Source organism: Podospora anserina, chromosome 5, assembly GCF_000226545.1.
Source record: "Podospora anserina S mat+ genomic DNA chromosome 5, supercontig 1".
Classification (NCBI taxonomy): domain Eukaryota; kingdom Fungi; phylum Ascomycota; class Sordariomycetes; order Sordariales; family Podosporaceae; genus Podospora; species Podospora anserina.
In genome coordinates, this window is record NW_001914837.1 from 17,661 (window position 1) to 37,586 (window position 19,926).

The following is a 19,926-nucleotide window of genomic DNA, read 5'->3' on the forward strand; positions in this document are numbered from 1 at the left end:
ACATGTTCGCAGTTGGGCCTCACCAACGGCTTCGAATTCAGCGGGCCCCGGAGTTGAAAACCCTATGGGGCTCTCGGCGCTGTCCCGTGTTTCGGTCTGCGTGTCTTCCTTGGTTCTTTGAGCTCCGCGCCGCAACGGTGAATGAGAAATGGGGCAAACATTCCCTACAGTACACCGACTCGATCCTGCCTCGTGGCACCTGCCTCTAAGGTAGAAACATCCGCTCTACTATGCCTCCAAGGGATATGACTAGCTCCAACGCGACTGCTGACTGGAAGCTGGAACGAGATCCGGGCCCCGATTTGCCCGATGACACACCAAAGCTGAAAGGGGCATCGGTTTAAAATGGACCTGTTCTTTGACGAACCTGTCGTGCTGGATGGCGAAATTGAATGCAAATGCACCTGCATCTCCTATTCTCCAACCTGCGCTGCAACACAACCGCATCTTGCCATCAAATCGACCTCACTCCCTCACCGCCGGCTGATTGACGACAACCAGCATCTAGAGATATGCAGCCTTGAGAAGCCAGCGACCACTCACGTCCTTGCCCGCATCGCACAACATGGCGACCAAAACGACCACCGTGACCGAGTTGCACACCATCTCGTTCGACCCCTCCACCACAAACTCGGGCGCGACTTCACGGAAAAGCCAGAGCCGCGATGCAACAGTCGTGGCTTCTGATTCAGAACCAGAGGCGTCTCCCATCTCGGCCAAGTCAAGGCCGGCTCTGCTGCCCAAAGGCCGCGCCATCATCGTGACCACCCAGCTTTGTGGCCTGCTGTTCTTCAGCAGCTTCTGCAATGGCATCATCGTCATCGCTCTACCTGCCATGCACTCGGAGCTGGGTCTACAGGAGAGCCTCCTGGTTTGGCCCACCTCGAGTTACTATCTCACGGCCGGTTCCTGTTTGTTGCTGGCCGGCTCCATCGCCGATGTTGTCGGTGTGAAAAAGGTCAACCTCGTTGGCTCTTTCCTCAGTTCCATCTTTGCTCTGGCCTGCGGTCTGGCACAAACTGAAGGTCAAATAATAGCATTCCGGGCCCTTCAGGGCATCACAAACGCCATCATTGCCCCCTCAGCGATATCCATCATCTCCAATAGCGTGGCCGAGGGCCGGCCGCGGAACATGGGGTTTGCATGCCTCGGATTCAGCCAGCCGCTCGGGTTCAGTCTTGGCTTGGTGCTCACGGGGGTCATGACAGACACGGTGGGGTGGCGGCCAGCCTTCTACCTTGTAGCCGCCTGCAGCATAGTTTTGTTTACCATTGGGATATGGTCACTTCCGCAAGACATTCACTCATCGGGTAGCCAATCCGTTCTGAGGCGGCTCGGAGGTGAGATCGACTGGATCGGAGTAGGCTTGGCCAGCATGGGGCTGGCCCTGTTTTCATACGTTTTAGCGTAAGCATCAACACCTGTGAAACATTCGGCGGGCCTGCATAAGCTAATTGAGTGATGCTTCTAGATCCCTGTCGGCCAACATCCAGGACATTCGTCAGGCTGGCACCATCGTTTTGCTCGTAATTTCTGTCTTTTCTGTTCCATCCTTTGTGGGGTGGATGCACTACCAGACCAAGAAGAACCGCACAGCACTGATCCCGAACTCTCTCTGGCGAAGCGGTGTGTTTACGAGCGCCTGCGTCATGGTTATGCTGACCAACGCTTTGATCAACTGCATGGAGTTGTATAGCAGTCTATTGTAAGCCTGTTTCCGAAGCTTCAAGGTCCATGTCTAACGCGTTGTCTCCTTAACTTAGCTTCCAAACCATTCAGGGACAGTCTGCTCTGACGGCGTCCCTTCAAGTGCTTCCCTCTTTGGTAGCCGGGATTATCACCAGCATTCTCACGGGCATATTTGTCAACCGCATGCCTGTATTCTGGACCGTCCTCATCACTACAATCGTCAGCACTGTCTCGGCCTTGTTGATGGCCCTGGTCCGTACCGACCAAGTATATTGGGAGAACGCCTTTGTTGCGCAGATCCTCTCACCCATCAGCTGTGACCTTCTCTTTACAGTTGGCCTCCTGATCATTTCGGATGTTTTCCCGAAGCACATGCAGGCTTTAGGCGGCGCAGTGTTCAACACGTGTGCTCAGCTTGGGGTCGCCATTGGGCTAAGTGTGACGCAGGTCGTTGCCTCATCGGTCACAAACAACTCGCAATATGACAACAAATCATCCCCCGAAGCCCTTATGGAGGGATATAGGTTAGCTTTTTGGATCATGTTTGGTTGGATGGTGTTTGTTTGTGGGGTATGCGCTGTTGGATTGAGACGAGTGGGTGCAATTGGTGTCAAGCGTGACTGATGCAGTGTTGGGTTGTCCGATGATTGGTGTTCAAGCTTGTTCAATGGGTAGACTGATAGATTGGTAGACGGACGGGCCTATAGATACAGCATTCTTCGGTTGGAATTTAGGCACAATAGATAGGTACATACTTTGCAGAATCGAGTCTAACGCAGACGTATGTGCCCGTGAAAGAGAGTTGGGTTGTAGCTGTATCAACCGGACTCGCCCTCGGATTTGAGCCAACTTTGCATATATATATGCCGACCAAGGGACATCCCGCGGCGATTTCCCACTCGGGAATTTCCCCTACCTGGAATGATATGCATGACGGATGTCATGCAGACTGGATGCATCCATGATTCTCCCCGATTGGAAGAATGCGACGGGCGAGTAGGAACAGTGCCGCTTGATGACTTCGGCACAACTAGCCTCCGACTATGCAATATATGTACTGCTAAGAGGCTCAGATGGTCTACCTGGTATGCAGTGACTTTTTGCTCTTCTTATTAGCCACATGGGTAGGAATTCATGCCGGGTGGGGCGGGGGTCGCTCTCCTCCCTACTTTTACGTTCATCTCGTATCCGTAAACAACACTTGAACCAAATCACTTGCAGGTCGATCAGCTCGACTCATCAGTTGTGCAGCGAAGGGCAGATTGTATATGCATTGGTTCCATACCTGGTATGGAGGGGTAACCTCGTCGAATGTCTATTGCTTTCCAGTACACTCGTCTCCATGCCAGGATTGGTATTTCCCACCCGTAGAGATAGCAAATGCTTCGGACTTTGAAACATTTGAACGACGTACCATTTTCGTTGTGTCGATAACTTGGTAGATACTATCACTTCTGTGTCTGCGAGTTGACAGAAAATCGCATTGACAACGTGGAACTTTCTTGATCCTCCGCTGTGCAGTATCGTGCTCACAACATTCCAACTAAATCGAAATCAATGTCACACAGCTTACTGTTCCTAAGAATAGTCCTGGTCGACAGTACGATGCTATCAGTGACCCAGGGCAACTATAAATCAGCATCCGATAGAGCTGAAAGGTTGATGCGGGTTTTTGCTGATACTTTGTCCCAACCGTAACAAAAAAGTAATCTGTGTCGGGGTATTTAAGAGACTGGATGATTGATGCGGCATCAGCTTCTATTGGACTGAGTGGAAGTCTGGCTTTTGATGCCAGGTCGGCCGTGGTGTTCTATCATTCTACCATCAGCCCGCCCGACTCCCGGTGTTTCAGAGGATGAAGCGGTGGGTGGTAGATTCCCATGTGTGGACTTTTGGTTCTGGCTGGGTTGTTTTGAAGTTAGAGTCTCACCGTTGATGCATGTAACGTGCGTGATAAGCGAGCCGAACAGACAAGCGAGCCGAACACTTTCTAACGCAGCGTAACCCTCCGACTTCTTTTACCAACTTTACTACTAATTCGCTATGAATTCACTTCCAACCGAATCTCGAATTATTTTAGCCCTCGAAGCTATCAAAAACGACCCAAATCTTAATCTTCGACGCGCAGCTAAGCTTTATAACGTACTAATTATAACTCTTTATAACCGACGCGCTGGCCGGCTTATACGACGCGATATACTAACTAACTTACGTAAGCTTACCGCTTTAGAAAAGAAAATAATTATTTAATATATTATTAAGCTATATATATATATATTTTATCTTCGGCTTTTATATATAAAAAATATAATTAATTGATTATTATACGAACGCGACGTGCCTCCTATTAGTATACAATAGACTTATAATTTTATTAAATATTAATTAGAATTTCAGACGCGTTTTATACGTAAATATAATTATTAAAGGGCTAAATATAAGGATTTAAAGGTTATTAATAAGTAATTTATTTTTATACGGAATATTAAAATTAAATATAATATTATAAATAATAATATTTATAATTTTAATAAAATTAAATTTATAATAAATATTATCTTTATGAATATAATAATTATAATTTTTAATAATTATAATAAAATAAAATTAATTTAATTTAATAACCGTAAATAAATAATAGTAATTTACAAAATTAATATTTTCGGTTAATTTATTTTTTATTATTATTTAAATTATATAATATTATTTAATTAATTAATATATTAAATATAATTTATTATTTACTTAATATATTATAATTATTAATAATAATTAAATTATTAATATAATAAATTTAAATTAAATTAAGTATTTTAATTATTATATAGCGTCCTATATAAAAAATAAATATCGATTATTAATCTTTAACGGTTATAAAAGTTATTACTTAATTAAATTTAAACATTATTATTAATAAAATAATATTATTACGCTTTATATACTTTTATATTCCTTTTACTTCCTTTAATTATTTAATATTAATAATTATTTTAAATTATTAAAATAAATATATAATCGTTAAATTAAAAACTTAATAAATATATATATTCATTATATAAATAAATTTAAATTCCTTTATACTTTCTATAAAGCTTTTTTCGCTTTTATAATAAAAAAAAATATATGAAAGTAGTTTTATAGATATTAATTTTATACTATACGATTTAAAAAAGAAAAATTTTTAAATTAAATATAAAGCTTCGTACGTTAATACTTTTAAACTTACGGCCCCGGCATTATATAATTTTAAGTCTCCTAAATACTATATAACCTTTAAAAAACTAATTTATAATTAATATTTATTAAAATTTATATTATTAACTATTAAAATAGCTTTTTAACTTTAATATTAATTACTATAAATTAACTTACTAAAAGTATAATAACTATAATATACTAAATAGTTTTCCTTCGTATAAAGAATATTATATTCTATAAAGCTAACGAGGTACTAAGTAGGCGCCGGAAAACTAAAAAAATACGTATGTAGCTTGGAGGGTCACTTACTGTACAAGAGGCACAGGATCTACTAGATCAGAAGGCTATAGGTAAGTAAGTAATTTAGGAAGATCGATAAAGTGGTGGTGGTGCAAGGGGGTCTCGTCCGAAGATTCAGTGCTGTAGCGTGTGCGGTAAGCCAGACTATAATACACGCACCTGTAAGGAGGCTGCAGAATCATCTGATTCATCTATTTCTGGTTTAATTATTGTGGTTTCCTAGTATTGTGGTTATGTAATTGAAGATAGTTGTAGTGGGGTGGTGGAAAGTGTTCGGCTCGCTTGTCTATTCGGCTCGCTTATCATGCACGTTAGGTAGTTCAGCTCTTGTTGGGCAATCTTCAAGCTATTACTTAAGTTCAGATTGTGTTAGATGATGACGTTGCCATGGTATCCTTTTTGAGAGAATGGACTTGCGGTTGCTTTGGAGTGGCCATGAGTGAAACGCCTGTTTAGGTACCCCTGAGTTGGTTATATGCGATGTGCAGGCTTAGGTTGGCTGAAGAGTGTATATGCGATGCAGGGCTCGTGGTGCCTTTGCAATCATAGAGGTCAAGGTAATGGCTTCCATCTTTAAAGATCGAGGTGAAAATTCCCAGCAATGAACGCTACACAAGTTTCCATTCCTTATGACCCATGGTATATAACAAGACAAATTCCCAGTCCAGTGACTTGCGCCAGTATGTCCGTCTCATAACCCAGCTTCTATCCCTACCAGTAACAGAATAAACAAAAAGAGTGTACATGTACCATCCAATACCTATACCGTCTGTTGCAACCTGCCGACCATGAACTGATCCAAAAACAGCAAGCTCTGGTCCATATCCTCCTTGAGCAGCGACTTGCCCGCTGTCATGGGCAATCTCTCGGGTGCGGGCTGTGTGAGATACACCTTGGCTCTGGTACGGTGCGCAGATCGAAAGACCTATCTTCTGTTAGTAAACAAATCAACATAGGTACCAGGTATGTATCAGTATCAGAAGCTTTACCCTCAGCCTTTTGACAATATCCTCGAACTCCTTCTTGATCTTTCCATCAAGCCCCTCATCCGCCAACTGGCCCCTAAAGGCATGCTTCTTGACCACTTTGCAGAATCTTCTCTGCAAGAGAGGGACATTTCTTTCCTGGATCAGCCTGGGCAGGTACGCCTCCAATCCCAAAAACGCATCCAGGGCTTGGAACAGCAAGACCTGATTTCCACTCAGCCCATCAAACTTCTCCCACTCTCCATTGGTGATATTCTGGTGTCCCATGCCCCAGGCATAAAACCCTTGAACGCGGCTCAGCCACACTGATCTCGCAATCTTGGCGTCGTGAACTCGGTCGTAATAGCTGCTTAGCAAAGGGCGTAGCTGGCCTTTGATGTCACGGACATGTTCGAGACAAGACTCCTTGTCACCCCGGGCGTATGCCAGGATACTTTCGACAATGGAGCAGTAGATTGGTACACCTAGCACTTCGACCTCCTGAAAGATGCGGGCGAATTCCTCCTCTGAGGACTGAATAAGAGTCGAGAGGCCGGTATTGATCTTGAGGGCGTAGCCTCCAGCTGGGTTGAAGTTGAGAACCAGGTTAGACATGTTGTTTCCGGATTCGGAATCGAGACCAAAGTGTGACTGCATGGAGTTCCAGGGCATGACGAGTTCCATGGGGAGGGCAATGGACTTTTCAAGTTGGGCGAGGCGGACTACTGGGATGCTTGCCCATCTGATTTTGTTAGCCACATGGATATTTTTGTGAACCCAGTCCAGACATGGACGACATAGGACGCTTACCTATAAGCATGTCTACACCAAGCCACACAGCAGTAGAACCCATTGTAAGCATCCCTGGGGAAGACATCCCATCTTCCAGCATCGGCCGCGTGCAGCAGTCTCTGAACTTCAGCCAGGTCAACCTTTTGACTCAAAAGCTGAACGAAGCGTGTCCTGAACTCGAATATGCGCCTTTCGTTGATGTTGTCGTCAAGAGATGCATTCTCCGCTGGTAGGAGGGGAGCCATCTCATGGTAGATGTCTTTGTATGCCTGGAGGCATGCGGGCCATGTCTTTTCATTGTGATTGGATCTCGGAGGCCAGCAACCAGCTCCATCCTGCTGAACAAGGGTGGAGAATGATGAGGCGACCTCGTGGCAGTCAGACAGGTCGTGGATGATGTCGAGCTTCTGTTTATTGAAGGCGCATGTTGAATTGTGGGTGTTCGTCGAATCTGAAAAGACTATGCCGGATCGAGTGAATCCTTTGAAAAGATTGAAGGACGGAATGGTGTACTGAGACAGGCGCTTCATGAGCCATGGCCTCCATGGCGTAGACACTATGAGCGTAAAGATGCTCCCAAGAACGGAGAGGAAGATGAACTCTGAGAGAGGAGTCATGGCCAACTCCAGAGTCCTTAAACGGTCGATAGGACTTGCAGGGTAGAAGGTGGTAGAGTCTGTGTAACTGGTCTAGTTACCAAGTAATTCGAAATAGATAAAGAGGTAGATGCGGAGGTAGACGATCAGCATCAACAGCAGTCGAGGGATTTTATATACAACAACCGACAACAGTCCTAAGGATACCAATACCCCCTCCCGGGTTCGGAACGGGCGTAAACTGCAGAAAGCCAGGGCTGAACGAATCACCTACAGGCCACTTACAGAGTGCCACTTTTCAGGCCTTGAACAATACCTTGATTACGCTTGTTTGTTCCTCGAGCGCTTGGATACCGCCAGTACCGGTGACATGGTTGGTGTGGGCACCATCGTCACTATGGATCAGGGCTTACCGAGCATATAGTATGTCTCTTCAGGGTATTCCGGATCCCGGATACCTTGCCTGACCTTTAGAACATGGTCCGCAACCTCACCCATGCCCACCCATGAGTCCCGGCAGCTTGGGTGGATATCTCACCAAAATCAAACCACACCCTCCCACGCCAACACACCGGGACGCCCATGTCGGTAAGTCGCCGACCTTGGGCTCCCACTTGGAAACATCAAGGGGTCCTGGGCAGGTGGAGAGGACGGCTCTTGTGACACTCGGGAAGGATGCTCAGTCCATTTCGACCCAATGATAGGAGTGACAAGACCACTTTCCCCTCCCAGCCGAGTGGTCAACCGTCTTTCCTCCTTGGGATGTTCCCATGTGAATTCCCGTGACCTGAATTTGGGCTTCTACTGGAGTGGAGTGGAGTGGTAGCCGAGACGAAAGAGGGCCCCCCGTTGACGACTGGAGACGCTAGGAAGGGGAATAAAAAGGCGCTTCTTGATGCCTAACAGCTCAACGGTGCCGGTCACCGAGTAGACAGCATACCCTGGCCACAACGTTGAGGATTTCCGCGTTCTTGGGTCTTCCAGGGTGGCTTGCTTGCTTTGTCTGGGTGGTGGCTGTTTCTACCGATTCCGACTTTTGCCCGTGCAGATTCCGCTAGACTGAGTGAGGCCCCAGCGTCAGTAATCGTACACGTGTTGCCCACATCTCGACTCCCTGACAGCTTGTACCGTGGACTCGCACAGACCAATCGGCCAGCTTGAAAGGCAAGAATTGGTCTGTGAGACCCCCAAATCCAAGCCGGCACGTCCCACGGTTCACGGTGCGTGCCGCGGAAACTGCCAGTCGGGGCATTGTAGGTACCCTCTTGGATCAAGACACATCAATATTAAGGCACGTTGCCATGTCTCGATTCAAGACCCAGCGGTGGAAACAACGCACAGCGGTGGCTTGCTCGCCCATTTCGAGCTAGAAATTGCCAATGGCTTCAGAACATTCTGCGCTCAGCCCTTTTTCGCTGCCTTGCCTGCTGTCTGTTCCTGCTAGCATGACATGTGCTGCAGGAACCAAACAACGAGCGCTGTCCATGCTCAACCGTGCAGGCATCCATCAGAAGCTATCCCTGCGGTACTGAAGAGTTTTCAGCCACAATGCCCTACTGAGAGCAAGCTGACGTCGGTCAGGGACGTCTGAGTTGGCCGGGCCCAGCCTACATGCACATACTATGTCATCCTCCAACAGTGGGAATGCCAACCGGCATCGAACATGGCACGATTTGTGCAAGATCCAGAGATGTGCGAGACTCGAACCCGACTTTACTGACTGAGGGTTGAGATGACTGGCTGTCATGCTCTTGCCGAATCACCGTCACACAACTTGAAAACAGCTTGACAGGTGAATCGAGTGATTCTTAAAGAAGACCTGATGTTTAAGGGGAAAACAATCGCAGCATAAATCTGTCCATCGCCATAAAACAATTGTTCAGCCATAGACACTTATCCAGATGGGGATACGATCTGCTTCAGCAGAAAAATGGAAGCGAGACACGACCCCTGAAGAAAACACCAAAGCTGAATTTCCATGCCAAGACACGGCACGCGATCCTTGGCTTCCCGACCCCAACCAAGAACAACGCCAATCGGCACTGCTCTTAACGCGGTGCTACACGCGGGAAAGAATAAAAAACCACCCCCCATGTACCAGCGCGGCGAGCAATCGATCAGTGACATTGTCGCTGGGCCAATGTCTCGGCGGGACTGCCAGAAAGCCCAGTCAGAGAAGAGCAAGCGAGGGCTAGTGGCGAATGATGCTGCAGACACCAAGGGGCTACTCGGCCATCTGGGAGCGACCACATGCAAGTGCTGTCCAGTCAAAATCCTCAGCACAAAGCGGGCCTCTGGGGGCCATTCACAGGATGCGGGAGATCGCCCAAGACCATTGGTACCATTGGTTCAGTCTCTGACAGATCTAAATCGTGCTGTTGGGCGGCACGCTCTCGTCCCCCTAAACCGATTCGAACACAAGCCTCTCGCAAATACCGGTCTTCCATTTCTCCTGGAGGCGATATGCTGCAGAACCAGCTGTAACAGGCAACTATCGTTGTTGAGCACCGCAAATAATCTATGTGACTACAGCACTAACACCACACTAATACTCGAACAAATAGTCTGGGCCGGAGGCTTGCTAAACATTGGATGGAAAGCTAATCTTCATCACAGCCATGGGGAAAAAGCAAATACCAATGGCACAAAGAAGATGGACAGAAAACAAGCAGCCTTTCCTCACTCCTCGCCGCCGGTGGGCTTTTCCTCTCCACTGTTTGCTCACACGGCTGTGGAAGCAGAGGTGTCACGCGGGGAGGCCTTCTTTTGATCACCACCAATCCTTCAACTTCCACCCTTATTTTCGGCCTTGAATACTGGAGAACTTTTACTCCCTCGTGCTCACTTCTGCCGCTCCTTGGCGTGACAAAATCCGCATTCCACTCGTTTTATCCATTTTCTAGCGCTCACACAAGACCATGTCGAACTCGGGAGCGTGGGGCGAGGCGCCGCCCGGCGTGAACCTGGCGGAAAATCAGAACGGGGATATTATCGGCTCAGTCGTCGGCATCATGGTCCTCGGGCTCAGCTCCGTCGTTTTGCGGCTTTTTACACGGCTGATAAACAAGGGGCCGGGTCTGGCTGCCGACGACTATGTTATTCTTTTTGCAGCGGTGAGTACTTGAAAACGAAGAGGACGCCGTGGGGAGCAAGGACAGGCTTTGCTGACCGGCTCACCGTAAATCCAGGTTATGGGCATTGGAACGGCGGTGTGTTGCCTCATCAGTGTTCCCTGGGGTGGCGGAAAGCATCTTTGGGTGGTCACCCATGAGGAGTTCACCAAGCTGTACCAAACCACCTACGCCTTCGTCATCGTTTACATCACCTGCATCTCGGCGACCAAAGTCTCCATCTTGCTATTTTACCGCCGTGTGTTTGGGACAAACGTGATTTGGTACATCGTCTTTGGCTTCACCTGTGCCCATTGGGCAGAAGTGACCATCACATGGCTCGCAGGGTGCAGGCCCATCGACTACTACTGGCGTCAGTATACCGACCCAACGGCCACGGGATCATGTATCGACGCACCGTTGTTTTACTTTTGCAACGGCATCATCGGATTGGTGATTGATGTGGCCATTCTTTTGGTGCCGATTCCCACAGGTATGTTCCCATTGTTTCCACTCGCCCGGTGACTCTCACATGGATCTCAGCTTGGCTCTCCGGAAGTCCTGACACGGTATCCCATGCTAACCACCAAAACCCATCACAGTTTGGAAGCTCAACATGCCCACCACCAAAAAGGTGTTTGTAGGCGGAATCCTTCTCCTCGGCGGCTTGTGCGTGAATTTCTGTCTTCACCCCCTCCCCATGCCCCTGTTCCGGCCACCCTTCGGTATCCGTGCTGTGTCTCGGTCACGCCGACCCCTTCCCCTCAGCTTGACTGTAACCTTGTTTGACCTTGCCACTGATGCCTTACCATAGTGTGTGCGTGGCCTCGGCCATCCGAATCGTCATGATGGACCAGCTCGTCAAGTCCCCAGACTTCACGTGGGCCATGTCCAAAGTCTTCATCTGGTCCTGCTGCGAGCCATTCATCGGCATTGTCTGCGCTTGCCTCCCCACCTATGCACCCTTGGTCAGACGCTGGTGGAAGGGTGAGCTGTCGGGATACCCGGACACGCCCAAAGTGTACATGTCGGATAAGCCCAGTCCGTCCAAGGCTGGCCACAAGATCAGCGGTAGGAAGCACCACGGGGGGCTGGATGCAACTCTGCGAGGGGACGACGAAATCGAGCTGACGGTGGACATCTCGGGCGAGCCGGGGCATCATCTACCGGGACACCAGCGACAGGGTGACTCGAGAGACTCGTCAAAGACCTGTGTAAACGGGAAGGGCAGTCCAGAGGACTCATATCAGAATGAGATCATGGTGAGGAAGGATTTTTCATGGAGCAGCAGTGTCTAAGGCTAGGCACAGTTGAGGAGTTTGAAAGGGTGGAATGGATAATGGGAGGAGGGACCGGCGTTCTTTAATGGAGGAGGTTTTTCTTGACACTTTTTCACTTCGGCGTACACAAAGTTAGACATGGCCACTACAGGCCTCTCATCAAGCAGAGCATTCAACACAGCCATTCTCTTCTACAAAGTTCGGTGTGATCCCATATTCAGCAGGCTCCGGGAAGCCACACGGGCCATCCGAGTGGTTGAGAGTAGAGCTTCAACCGCTGACCAGTGCTAGCCAGGATCACATGTCGCGGTCAACTGAGCAAGGGTGTCCTTTGAGGCTCAAGTCCTGTGACACACGGTAGATGCAGGATTCATGACGTAAACAAAAAGAACAGACTGCTTCATTTCGTTTTCTATCCTCGACCGTTCATTCCCAAGAGATCGTCTTTTACCAACTCCACGATATTCTAAATCATGACTTCAAAATTTGGCTTGTCCTTTGCTCCCTGAAACCACTCCCAGGTCTTGGCCGCGATGCGAGTCGGATTTCTCACTTCGTCCTCCGGTGCAACCTGACCAGCAACGTTGATCACACCAATATGCACGCCCTCGGGTGTATACGACAGATTCAAGCTTTGCACAAGATTCCTCTGAGCGGCCTTGACCAAGGACAGGTTGAAGAGCTGAGGGATTGGGTGATGCGGCAGGGCAGAGCTCGTCACGATGAGCGCAGGCCGGCTTGAAGTACCCGCTTTGGCCAGCGACACAAGGTGTGGTATATACCGCTGTGAGACAATGTACAGAGCGCTGACATTGATCTTGGGAGCCGTTAGCAACTTGCCATTACCGTTCCCGCGCAGCGCGACTCACCTTGAAGTCGTACTCGACATCCTCGACGGGATGGGTCAATAGCGCCGATGGGAGAACACGAGCGGCGTTGTAAAACACCACGTCAGGTTTGCCAAAGGCGGCATCGGCGTCGTCGAGTGCTTGGAGGAGGGAGTGCGTGTGTGTGACATCGACCGCGTATGTCCTAACATTTATCTGGCTGCTGACAGTGTTCAGGACGGCTTTTTTCTCTTCTTCGAGTTGCTCGGCGCGTCTGGCAATCAAGACCACATTGTTGTACCGCTTCGAGGCAAACAGCGTGGCCACCGACCGGCCAATACCAGGCCCAGAGCCAAGCACGAGGAGAGTTCTGCCAGGAGACATGTCGACCGTGTTGTGGGTGGTTGAAGAAGAATGATAATACAAATTGGGAGGATCGATGTCTCAAGAGAAACCATATAAGTACCTACCGGGTCCAAGAGGCTCCTGAAGATCGGTATTTGAGGGACTGAAATTGTGCATCATGATTGCTTCTTCCTCCCAAAATGGGCTAGGTGACCAAGGTCGCTGCGGATGAGGGGCTCGGCGACTCCAGGCCTTTCCCTTTTGGTTTGCTGCAAGCGCCTTCAGATGTGAGCTTCACCACGTCGTTGGCTCAATGCTGCATGACCCTGCATGCATACAATCTCCCGATACGGTCTCAGCTCGCAACCAGCTTGACCGCTATCCGACTCTGCGTTCCTGGAACACACTGTGCCGTCTGCACCGAACGCTGCCCGGCCAGCGTCGCGGACGCCGAGAAACGGCCCTCACATCCATTCCACATGGTCCCGAGACAGGCCCAGATCTCCACATGAAATTTGGGAGAGCGCAAGACGGGACTGTTTACATACTAACACTCTTCCTCGCCAGCAGAATGATAATGCAAACCTCTAGTCTCTTCGGGCACTCCCGAGCTCAGCTCCATGCTTGGTTTGGTGACAAACATCAGTGCCCCGATAGCAACAGCGACAAGACTAGCGACATAAAACCACGGCAGCCCGATCCAGAATCCCGACTTTTTCATGCCTACATTGAAGCACCAAGCTAGTACTGGTCCGCCTATCAGCGCGCCGCCAGTCTCGAGCATGCTAATCACGGCGTACAGCCTCGACGTGTGCTGGGGGTCAACATAAGCCGTCGAAATAGCCCGGCCAAGTGGCGCGCTGCCCGACCCAAGGGTATGAATGGTCAGGCCAATGAGGAACACTGCTATTCCTGTGCTGAACCCCTGGACGAGAGCTCCTGTCGCCATGAGAGCCAGTGACACCCTTGTCAGCACGAGATCCTTTGTGAAGATGGAAACCCCATATCTGCCCGTCGGATCGGTAATCAGCTTTCCTACACGAGGCAGCACAACCAGGACAACCAAGTGAAGGATGCCCAGTGGGGGCGTAAGCAGGTAACTGGTCTCGGCCAGCGTCCAGCCAAAGTATTTACTGACATGCTGGGCAAGGGTTGTCGAATATGCAGCAAAGATGGCAGGCTGTATGAGGAAGAGTGCCAAAGAGCTCAACAGCTGCCTATTCTTCAGCAGGGACAAAGAAACCCCAAACTCGTTCATCGCGTGTCGGAGCTTTTTCGGGAGTGACTGTCGTCCTCGCTGTGCCGCTTCTTTCAGCTGGACGGGCAAGGTTTCGGGAAGGAAGAGCAAGGCGCCGAAGATGAAGGGAGTGAGAGCAAAGACGAGGGCAATGGGACACCAAGGACCGATGGTTTGCATGAGAATTCCGGCCAGGAACGGGCCTACCAAGGTTCCTGACACAGCGCCAAAGGAAAGATATAAGAAGCCAGTAGCTCTGAAGGTCGGTCAGTGGCAGGCAGAACATGGGCTTGGGATCTACTCACCTATCACTTTCTGTACTGACGTCGGATGCCATTGCATTGAGCGAGTTCATGGCGACGGGGACGCCTCCGCCGATTAGAAAGAACAGACAGCCCATCACAACGAGGTACATGTTGGGTGCCACCCCAAAAAACAATAAGAGTGGCCCCCATCCAAATCCAATGACGATGCCAACATAGGCGAGGGCAAATGTAGGCTTACGGCCAATTCTAGATTCATGTTGTTAAATTGAGTAGTCAAGACATCTCTGATCAGGCTGCGTACCGATCGGCGAGAACACCATATGGCAAAGCCGCCACAACACCAACCAGCGAATTGATCATGGCTGAGATACCACCAAGCAAAGCAAGCTCCTTCTGCACGCCGTCGACTTTGCACATGTGCTCGTCGATAGGCTCGGAAGGGTCTTTGTCGTAATAAAGATGGCAAAAAGCATCTTCGAGAAGACGGAACATCGGAATCATGTACATCATGCCGCTGGTGACAATGGCAAACGTGAGCAGGGAGAGCAGCAAGATGATGCTACCGGAGCTTTGGACCTGGAAACGCGCTATGATTCTGTGCCATTGTGGGGGCTGCTGTTCTGGCTTTGAGCGTGTGTGTTGATGGTAGATAGCATCGGCTGCCTGCTCATCTTCAAGACTCAGCAAGGGCTCTGCTTCGATGAACTCGGGATTGGTGCTGCTAATGGTCGGCATGGCGTTTTGTGGTGTTTACCCGCGCAACTTGACAGGCCATAACAAAGCAGGAATTGTAAGTAGAGCAAATCAACAAAAGTCCTTCTGAAAAAGCCGTCATAAATATGGAAGACGACGTTGCCAATTCCACTCCTGAACAAGCTGACGAGGCAATCAAGCTAATCTTCATGGGTCAGGGCTGGTTAAACGCAATATGCGGGATACGAAACACGATGCCAAGCCGCCTGAGGTCTTAACATGCTCTCTTACAATAGAATTGTCCAACTGTTAGGGCACTTCAGCCCTCTAATCTTGGCTGTCTTGGCGGCCACCAGCTCCGCCATGGGCCCACATGCCATGATCACAGGGTGGGTGGGGTTGACGGGAGCTGATGATCCTTGGGATGGAATCAACCGTCTGAGCCTCAAGAGCTCGACCTGTGAGGGTTCTGTGCCTCCCGCCGGGCGCGTGTTGGTGTCATGCTCGACGTGTCTTGTCTATATGACTGGTCATTATTCCTGCCCGATCCAAGCGTCCCACCGCCCGACAGGCAGCTGTGAGATGGCTGTTGCATGTGGCTATGAAGGGCTGCTGGCTGACCACCCTTCGCGGCGCACAGTCTGCCTGCTTTAAAGCCGTCTTTCTTGCTGTTCATTTTTGCCATCTAAAACCTGTCTCATGCAGCTGGCAAAACCTCAACAGGAACCATGTACTCCGAATCCAAAGACCGCGTTGCGCATCGCGGAAACTCGCCGTTTGTCCTCGGCGCTATGTCGTCGGCCCTCGTTGAGACCAACAATGAAACGCAGGTTCGACCATACACACCCGCAGGGCAGGCAGCGAACAGATATGCCACGCCAAAGTTCCAGGGTCAAAACACCACCTCTTATTCTGACATGGTCGAATCTCACAACGACGAGCCGCTTCACCAGCGACTCTCCACAGCCCAAGATACTCCCCACGACAAGGGCCCGAAATTTCTCGACTGGGTGCATTTCGAAGAAGCTACTCTTCCTCCGCGAGAAACCGCCCGAAAGTCCCGTCTCGAAAAGATATTCACCCCGCTCAACTCGGTCAAAGCCGAACTCCCTGGCCACGTCAGCATTGAAGGCTTCGGTGGCATCGCCGAGACGACTCACAACCTCTTCCGCTCTGTCAAAAAAGACGATTTCATGCGATCTGAGCGCATCATCCACCTCCCCAAATCGGCCGTCGATAAGGCATCCAAACGGGAGCTTGAAAGACTGGAGAATGAGCTCTTTGACCTGACAAAGTACAACGGGGATAGCTGTGACTACCTAACCGTTGTCACTTGGGCCGAGGAGGGGATGTCGGGCACCGTTACCCTCTTCAGAGTCATTTTCGAGGGCGAAGACGAGATAATTGGGCTCCAGCCTGTAGCGGCGATGCAAAACGTCCCCAACCCTGTGCTGGTGAAAATGAGAACCCACGAGAGGATCCAGAGAAAAGCGGTATTTGTACCAGCTGACAAGGAAGCGGAAACGTTCAAATGGACGGCAACTTCGGCGCATTCGAGGGGGAGAAAGCCGTCTTATGTCAGGCTTGAAGGTGGCAACAGTGACGACCGACGGCCCGTTTCACCTGCATTGAGGGATCTTCGATCATCCAGCCATAGCCGAAGCCGTAGCCGTCATGGTGCGCTGGCGGACGCAGATGGGGTTCGTGCTACAGTACCGCAATTTGTAGCTTTGATGCACGGACATAGAGCCTTGTTGGAGGAAGTCGAGTCGAGCAGCACGAGGCAGGTGACAACAGCAGACGGTGAGGCTCTGCCAGCTGTCACTCTGCTCAAACGCCCACGGTCGAACCCGCACGAGGGAGACAGTGCACATGTGGCTGTTTTGGTTCCAGATCAGGCTGCCTGGGCTGACAGGGAGATGCTCTGGATCGGTGAGGGTATTCTGGAGCTGCGGAAAAGAAAATACTGGGGCCTCATTGAGCGGCCGAGAAGCCGGAGCAGGAATAGAAGCAGAAGCAGGAGCAGAAATAGAAGTCGGGACCAAAGTCAAAGTCGAAGGCCAGAAACCCATTCACGCCATTCCAGTGGGGGTCACGCCCGTCGGCGAAGTCGTAGCCGCAGCCGCAGTCGGAGCCGAAGTCGCTATGGTCACGACTCGAGGAGTCGTAGCAGACACCTTGCACTGGACTCTTTTCTATAGGGGGCGTGCTGTTTAATTTGGTACCCCGTCATCAATGATGTTTCAAAATTGGTCATGACGATAGTTTATTAGACTGTCAGGGCTAAGATCGTAGATCAGTCACCTGATAGGATGCTCAGATCCAGAAAAGCAAACCGAGTATTACTCATTATCATTCATGAACCTCTGGAGCCATCGATTCCGCCCGGTAAAGCTTCTGAATTTCTTGCCAAAGATCCTAAAAGACCAAAGATTAGCATTTGTTCCACAAGGGATAAAGCAGAACTACTTACCATAGTGGGATTGTCAACAAAGTGACAAAGACAAACAGCGCCCCGAGGATACAAAACACAACAAGCGGACCCTGCTGTTGCAGCCACCCATTGACAAAGTAGGTCAAGCCAAATGTCAACAGATTCCTAGTATTGATGGCCACAAATGCCTCTTCGTTCAGTTCACGGTAACTGTCCACAATGTATCCAAACACACAGGTGGCGGCAAACACCAAGCTCATGTTGGCCAGCCCAAAGCACAGCACTGGACCCGACCAATGTGTTTGGTACTCAACAGAGGCGCCAAATCCAAAAAAATCCAACAACTCCCGTTATCAGAGAAACGGCCATGAGAGGGAGACGAAACTCTGGCTCGTAGATTCCCCTGTTTTTCTTGGTGAGGTAGATGCAGATCCAATCGTTAAGAGGACCTGAAATGAGCTCGCCGATGATGGTCAAGATGAACGGGGATAAGCTGATCAGGCCGGTCTGACTGATGGTGAAGTTGTATGGAGGGTTCACAAAAATGACTGCGTTCACGACGGAAAAAACGACAATCCAAGTGATGACAGTTCCTGAATATCGTGAGTGGGGCTGACAACTCAGGGGTTCAGGGGCTCAGGGGCAATCCAAAAGGGCCCACTCACCGTATACTAGGAATCCCCAAAACACAGCTGGATAAAACAACAATACCACAGGTCTCACAAACGGCTTCCACCCCGGAGCTCGAGAGTACCGCCCAGTATAGACCCTCAACGACTCCCAATAAGTATGTTTTCTCTCGGCCGCTTCCAACCTTGCCTGTTCGGTGACATTCGACCCATGTCCTCCCTCAGTAAAAGAAGAAACATGCTGCAACTGGACCTCATGCTCCCTCCCCAGCCTCATCTTCCTCACACTGTCCTCTTCTGTTTCTTCTTTCCCCTTTGCCACAGGCACAGGAACAACCGCGTCCCTCCTATAGGCCGTCTCCGGTACTGCAAAAATAACACCCAACCCCAAAACCCCAAACAGAATCGCGCACACCCCAAACGTCCATTGGTACCCCTCCCGCTCGATTATATACCCAGCCACCAACGCGCCCCCGCTGATTCCCGTCAGCAAAAATAAATTCCACACCGCAATCCTCGTCGCCCGCTCGTGAACAAAGTACAAGTCTCCAATTGTGCACTGTACCAAGACCTCATAAGGTGCCATGCCGATACCCGCAATAATTCTACTTGCCAGAAAGGAGTCGTATTCCTTGACTGCAGCGCCCCAGATGCAAGTAATGAACATGATGAGGATGGCAACGAGGTAGACGGGTCGGCGGCCGATGATTTTGGCTAAGGGGTTGGTGATGAACAACCCGAGGCCTATGCAGAGGATGAGCCAGGCGGTAGACTGGGCGAGGACGTCAAGGGTAATGTCAAGGTTGTGGGCTATTTCGACAAAGCCGGGGGACAGCATGGGGCCGTAGGCTCCGACGACGGCGGCGGAGAGGGAGGTAATTAGGAGGATGAGTTCCTTTCGCCATTGTGGCCACTGGTCCGGTGTGTGTTAGATGAGGGGGAGGAACAGGGCAGAGGAAGCTGGACGTACGTTGAGGGGGTCGTTGGGGCTGTCAGATGGCTGAGGGACGAGAATCACGTTTTTGTAGCGGCCGGTGCCGTGTTTCAGTTGATCTCGTGGTATGTAGGCAAATTCGGGAGGGAGGTCATCTTGGTCAGACATGAAAGCTGTGGGCAATTCCCACGTTAGTTGGCCTAGGTATCCCAGTGGTGGTTTTGGTTTCGCAGAGAATGCTTACCCGTGCCAGGCACGACTTCCATCTTTTTACAGTCCAGTATTCCGAAAGGCATGTTGGCATACAGTACTGCGACTTGTGAAGCCGCAGCTGTAGGGGAAGAGGAAAAGCTGAGCAGTGTAGAGTAGCGGCAAGCAGTTAAAATAGTCCACCCTGTGGTCGAACCTTGGGTCTGAGCGGGGAAGGCACGCGGATATGGGATGGAAACAACAAAATGGACGACGACGACGTGAAGCGCAGACCCGGAAATTCTGAACCGCGCGCCAATCTCCCCACATTGAGGAGACGATCGGTCCCTGAAGGCAGGTTGAAAGCACTCGTCAACACAAACAAATACTCTTTTCCCTTCTCCTGTCCCATCCTAACATCCTGCTATACCTACTTCCCTCC

General features: G+C 49.9%; 7 protein-coding genes across 7 annotated transcripts; 3 read left to right on the forward strand and 4 right to left on the reverse strand.

The window, feature by feature from the left end:
* Positions 1–565: 565 nt before the first annotated feature.
* PODANS_5_3090 (uncharacterized protein) lies at positions 566–2,313 on the forward strand (the record flags this gene model as incomplete). The annotated part of the gene is made up of 3 exons (XM_001903974.1): positions 566–1,407; positions 1,472–1,705; positions 1,764–2,313. The coding sequence occupies 3 exons, from the start codon at positions 566–568 to the stop codon at positions 2,311–2,313; spliced, it is 1,626 nt and encodes a 541-aa protein (XP_001904009.1).
* A 3,634-nt stretch (positions 2,314–5,947) lies between these two features.
* On the reverse strand, positions 5,948–7,561 carry PODANS_5_3080 (uncharacterized protein; the record flags this gene model as incomplete). Its single annotated transcript, XM_001903975.1, has 3 exons — positions 5,948–6,112; positions 6,177–6,885; positions 6,963–7,561. 3 exons carry the CDS (start codon positions 7,559–7,561, stop codon positions 5,948–5,950), a joined length of 1,473 nt encoding a protein of 490 aa, XP_001904010.1.
* Positions 7,562–10,458: 2,897 nt separating this feature from the next.
* PODANS_5_3070 (uncharacterized protein) lies at positions 10,459–11,948 on the forward strand (the record flags this gene model as incomplete). The annotated part of the gene is made up of 4 exons (XM_001903976.1): positions 10,459–10,653; positions 10,729–11,171; positions 11,253–11,381; positions 11,465–11,948. 4 exons carry the CDS (start codon positions 10,459–10,461, stop codon positions 11,946–11,948), a joined length of 1,251 nt encoding a protein of 416 aa, XP_001904011.1.
* Positions 11,949–12,396: 448 nt separating this feature from the next.
* Positions 12,397–13,141, reverse strand: PODANS_5_3060 (uncharacterized protein; the record flags this gene model as incomplete). Its single annotated transcript, XM_001903977.1, has 2 exons — positions 12,397–12,747; positions 12,800–13,141. The coding sequence occupies 2 exons, from the start codon at positions 13,139–13,141 to the stop codon at positions 12,397–12,399; spliced, it is 693 nt and encodes a 230-aa protein (XP_001904012.1).
* A 508-nt stretch (positions 13,142–13,649) lies between these two features.
* On the reverse strand, positions 13,650–15,340 carry PODANS_5_3050 (uncharacterized protein; the record flags this gene model as incomplete). Its single annotated transcript, XM_001903978.1, has 3 exons — positions 13,650–14,593; positions 14,652–14,851; positions 14,907–15,340. 3 exons carry the CDS (start codon positions 15,338–15,340, stop codon positions 13,650–13,652), a joined length of 1,578 nt encoding a protein of 525 aa, XP_001904013.1.
* Positions 15,341–16,026: 686 nt separating this feature from the next.
* On the forward strand, positions 16,027–17,499 carry PODANS_5_3040 (uncharacterized protein; the record flags this gene model as incomplete). Its single annotated transcript, XM_001903979.1, has 1 exon — positions 16,027–17,499. One exon carries the CDS (start codon positions 16,027–16,029, stop codon positions 17,497–17,499), a length of 1,473 nt encoding a protein of 490 aa, XP_001904014.1.
* Positions 17,500–17,640: 141 nt separating this feature from the next.
* PODANS_5_3030 (uncharacterized protein) lies at positions 17,641–19,591 on the reverse strand (the record flags this gene model as incomplete). Its single annotated transcript, XM_024656035.1, is given in 6 exon segments — positions 17,641–17,716; positions 17,772–18,064; positions 18,063–18,325; positions 18,398–19,274; positions 19,332–19,468; positions 19,540–19,591. Coding segments are annotated over 6 exon segments (1,698 nt in total).
* Between the last annotated feature and the right edge of the window lie 335 nt (positions 19,592–19,926).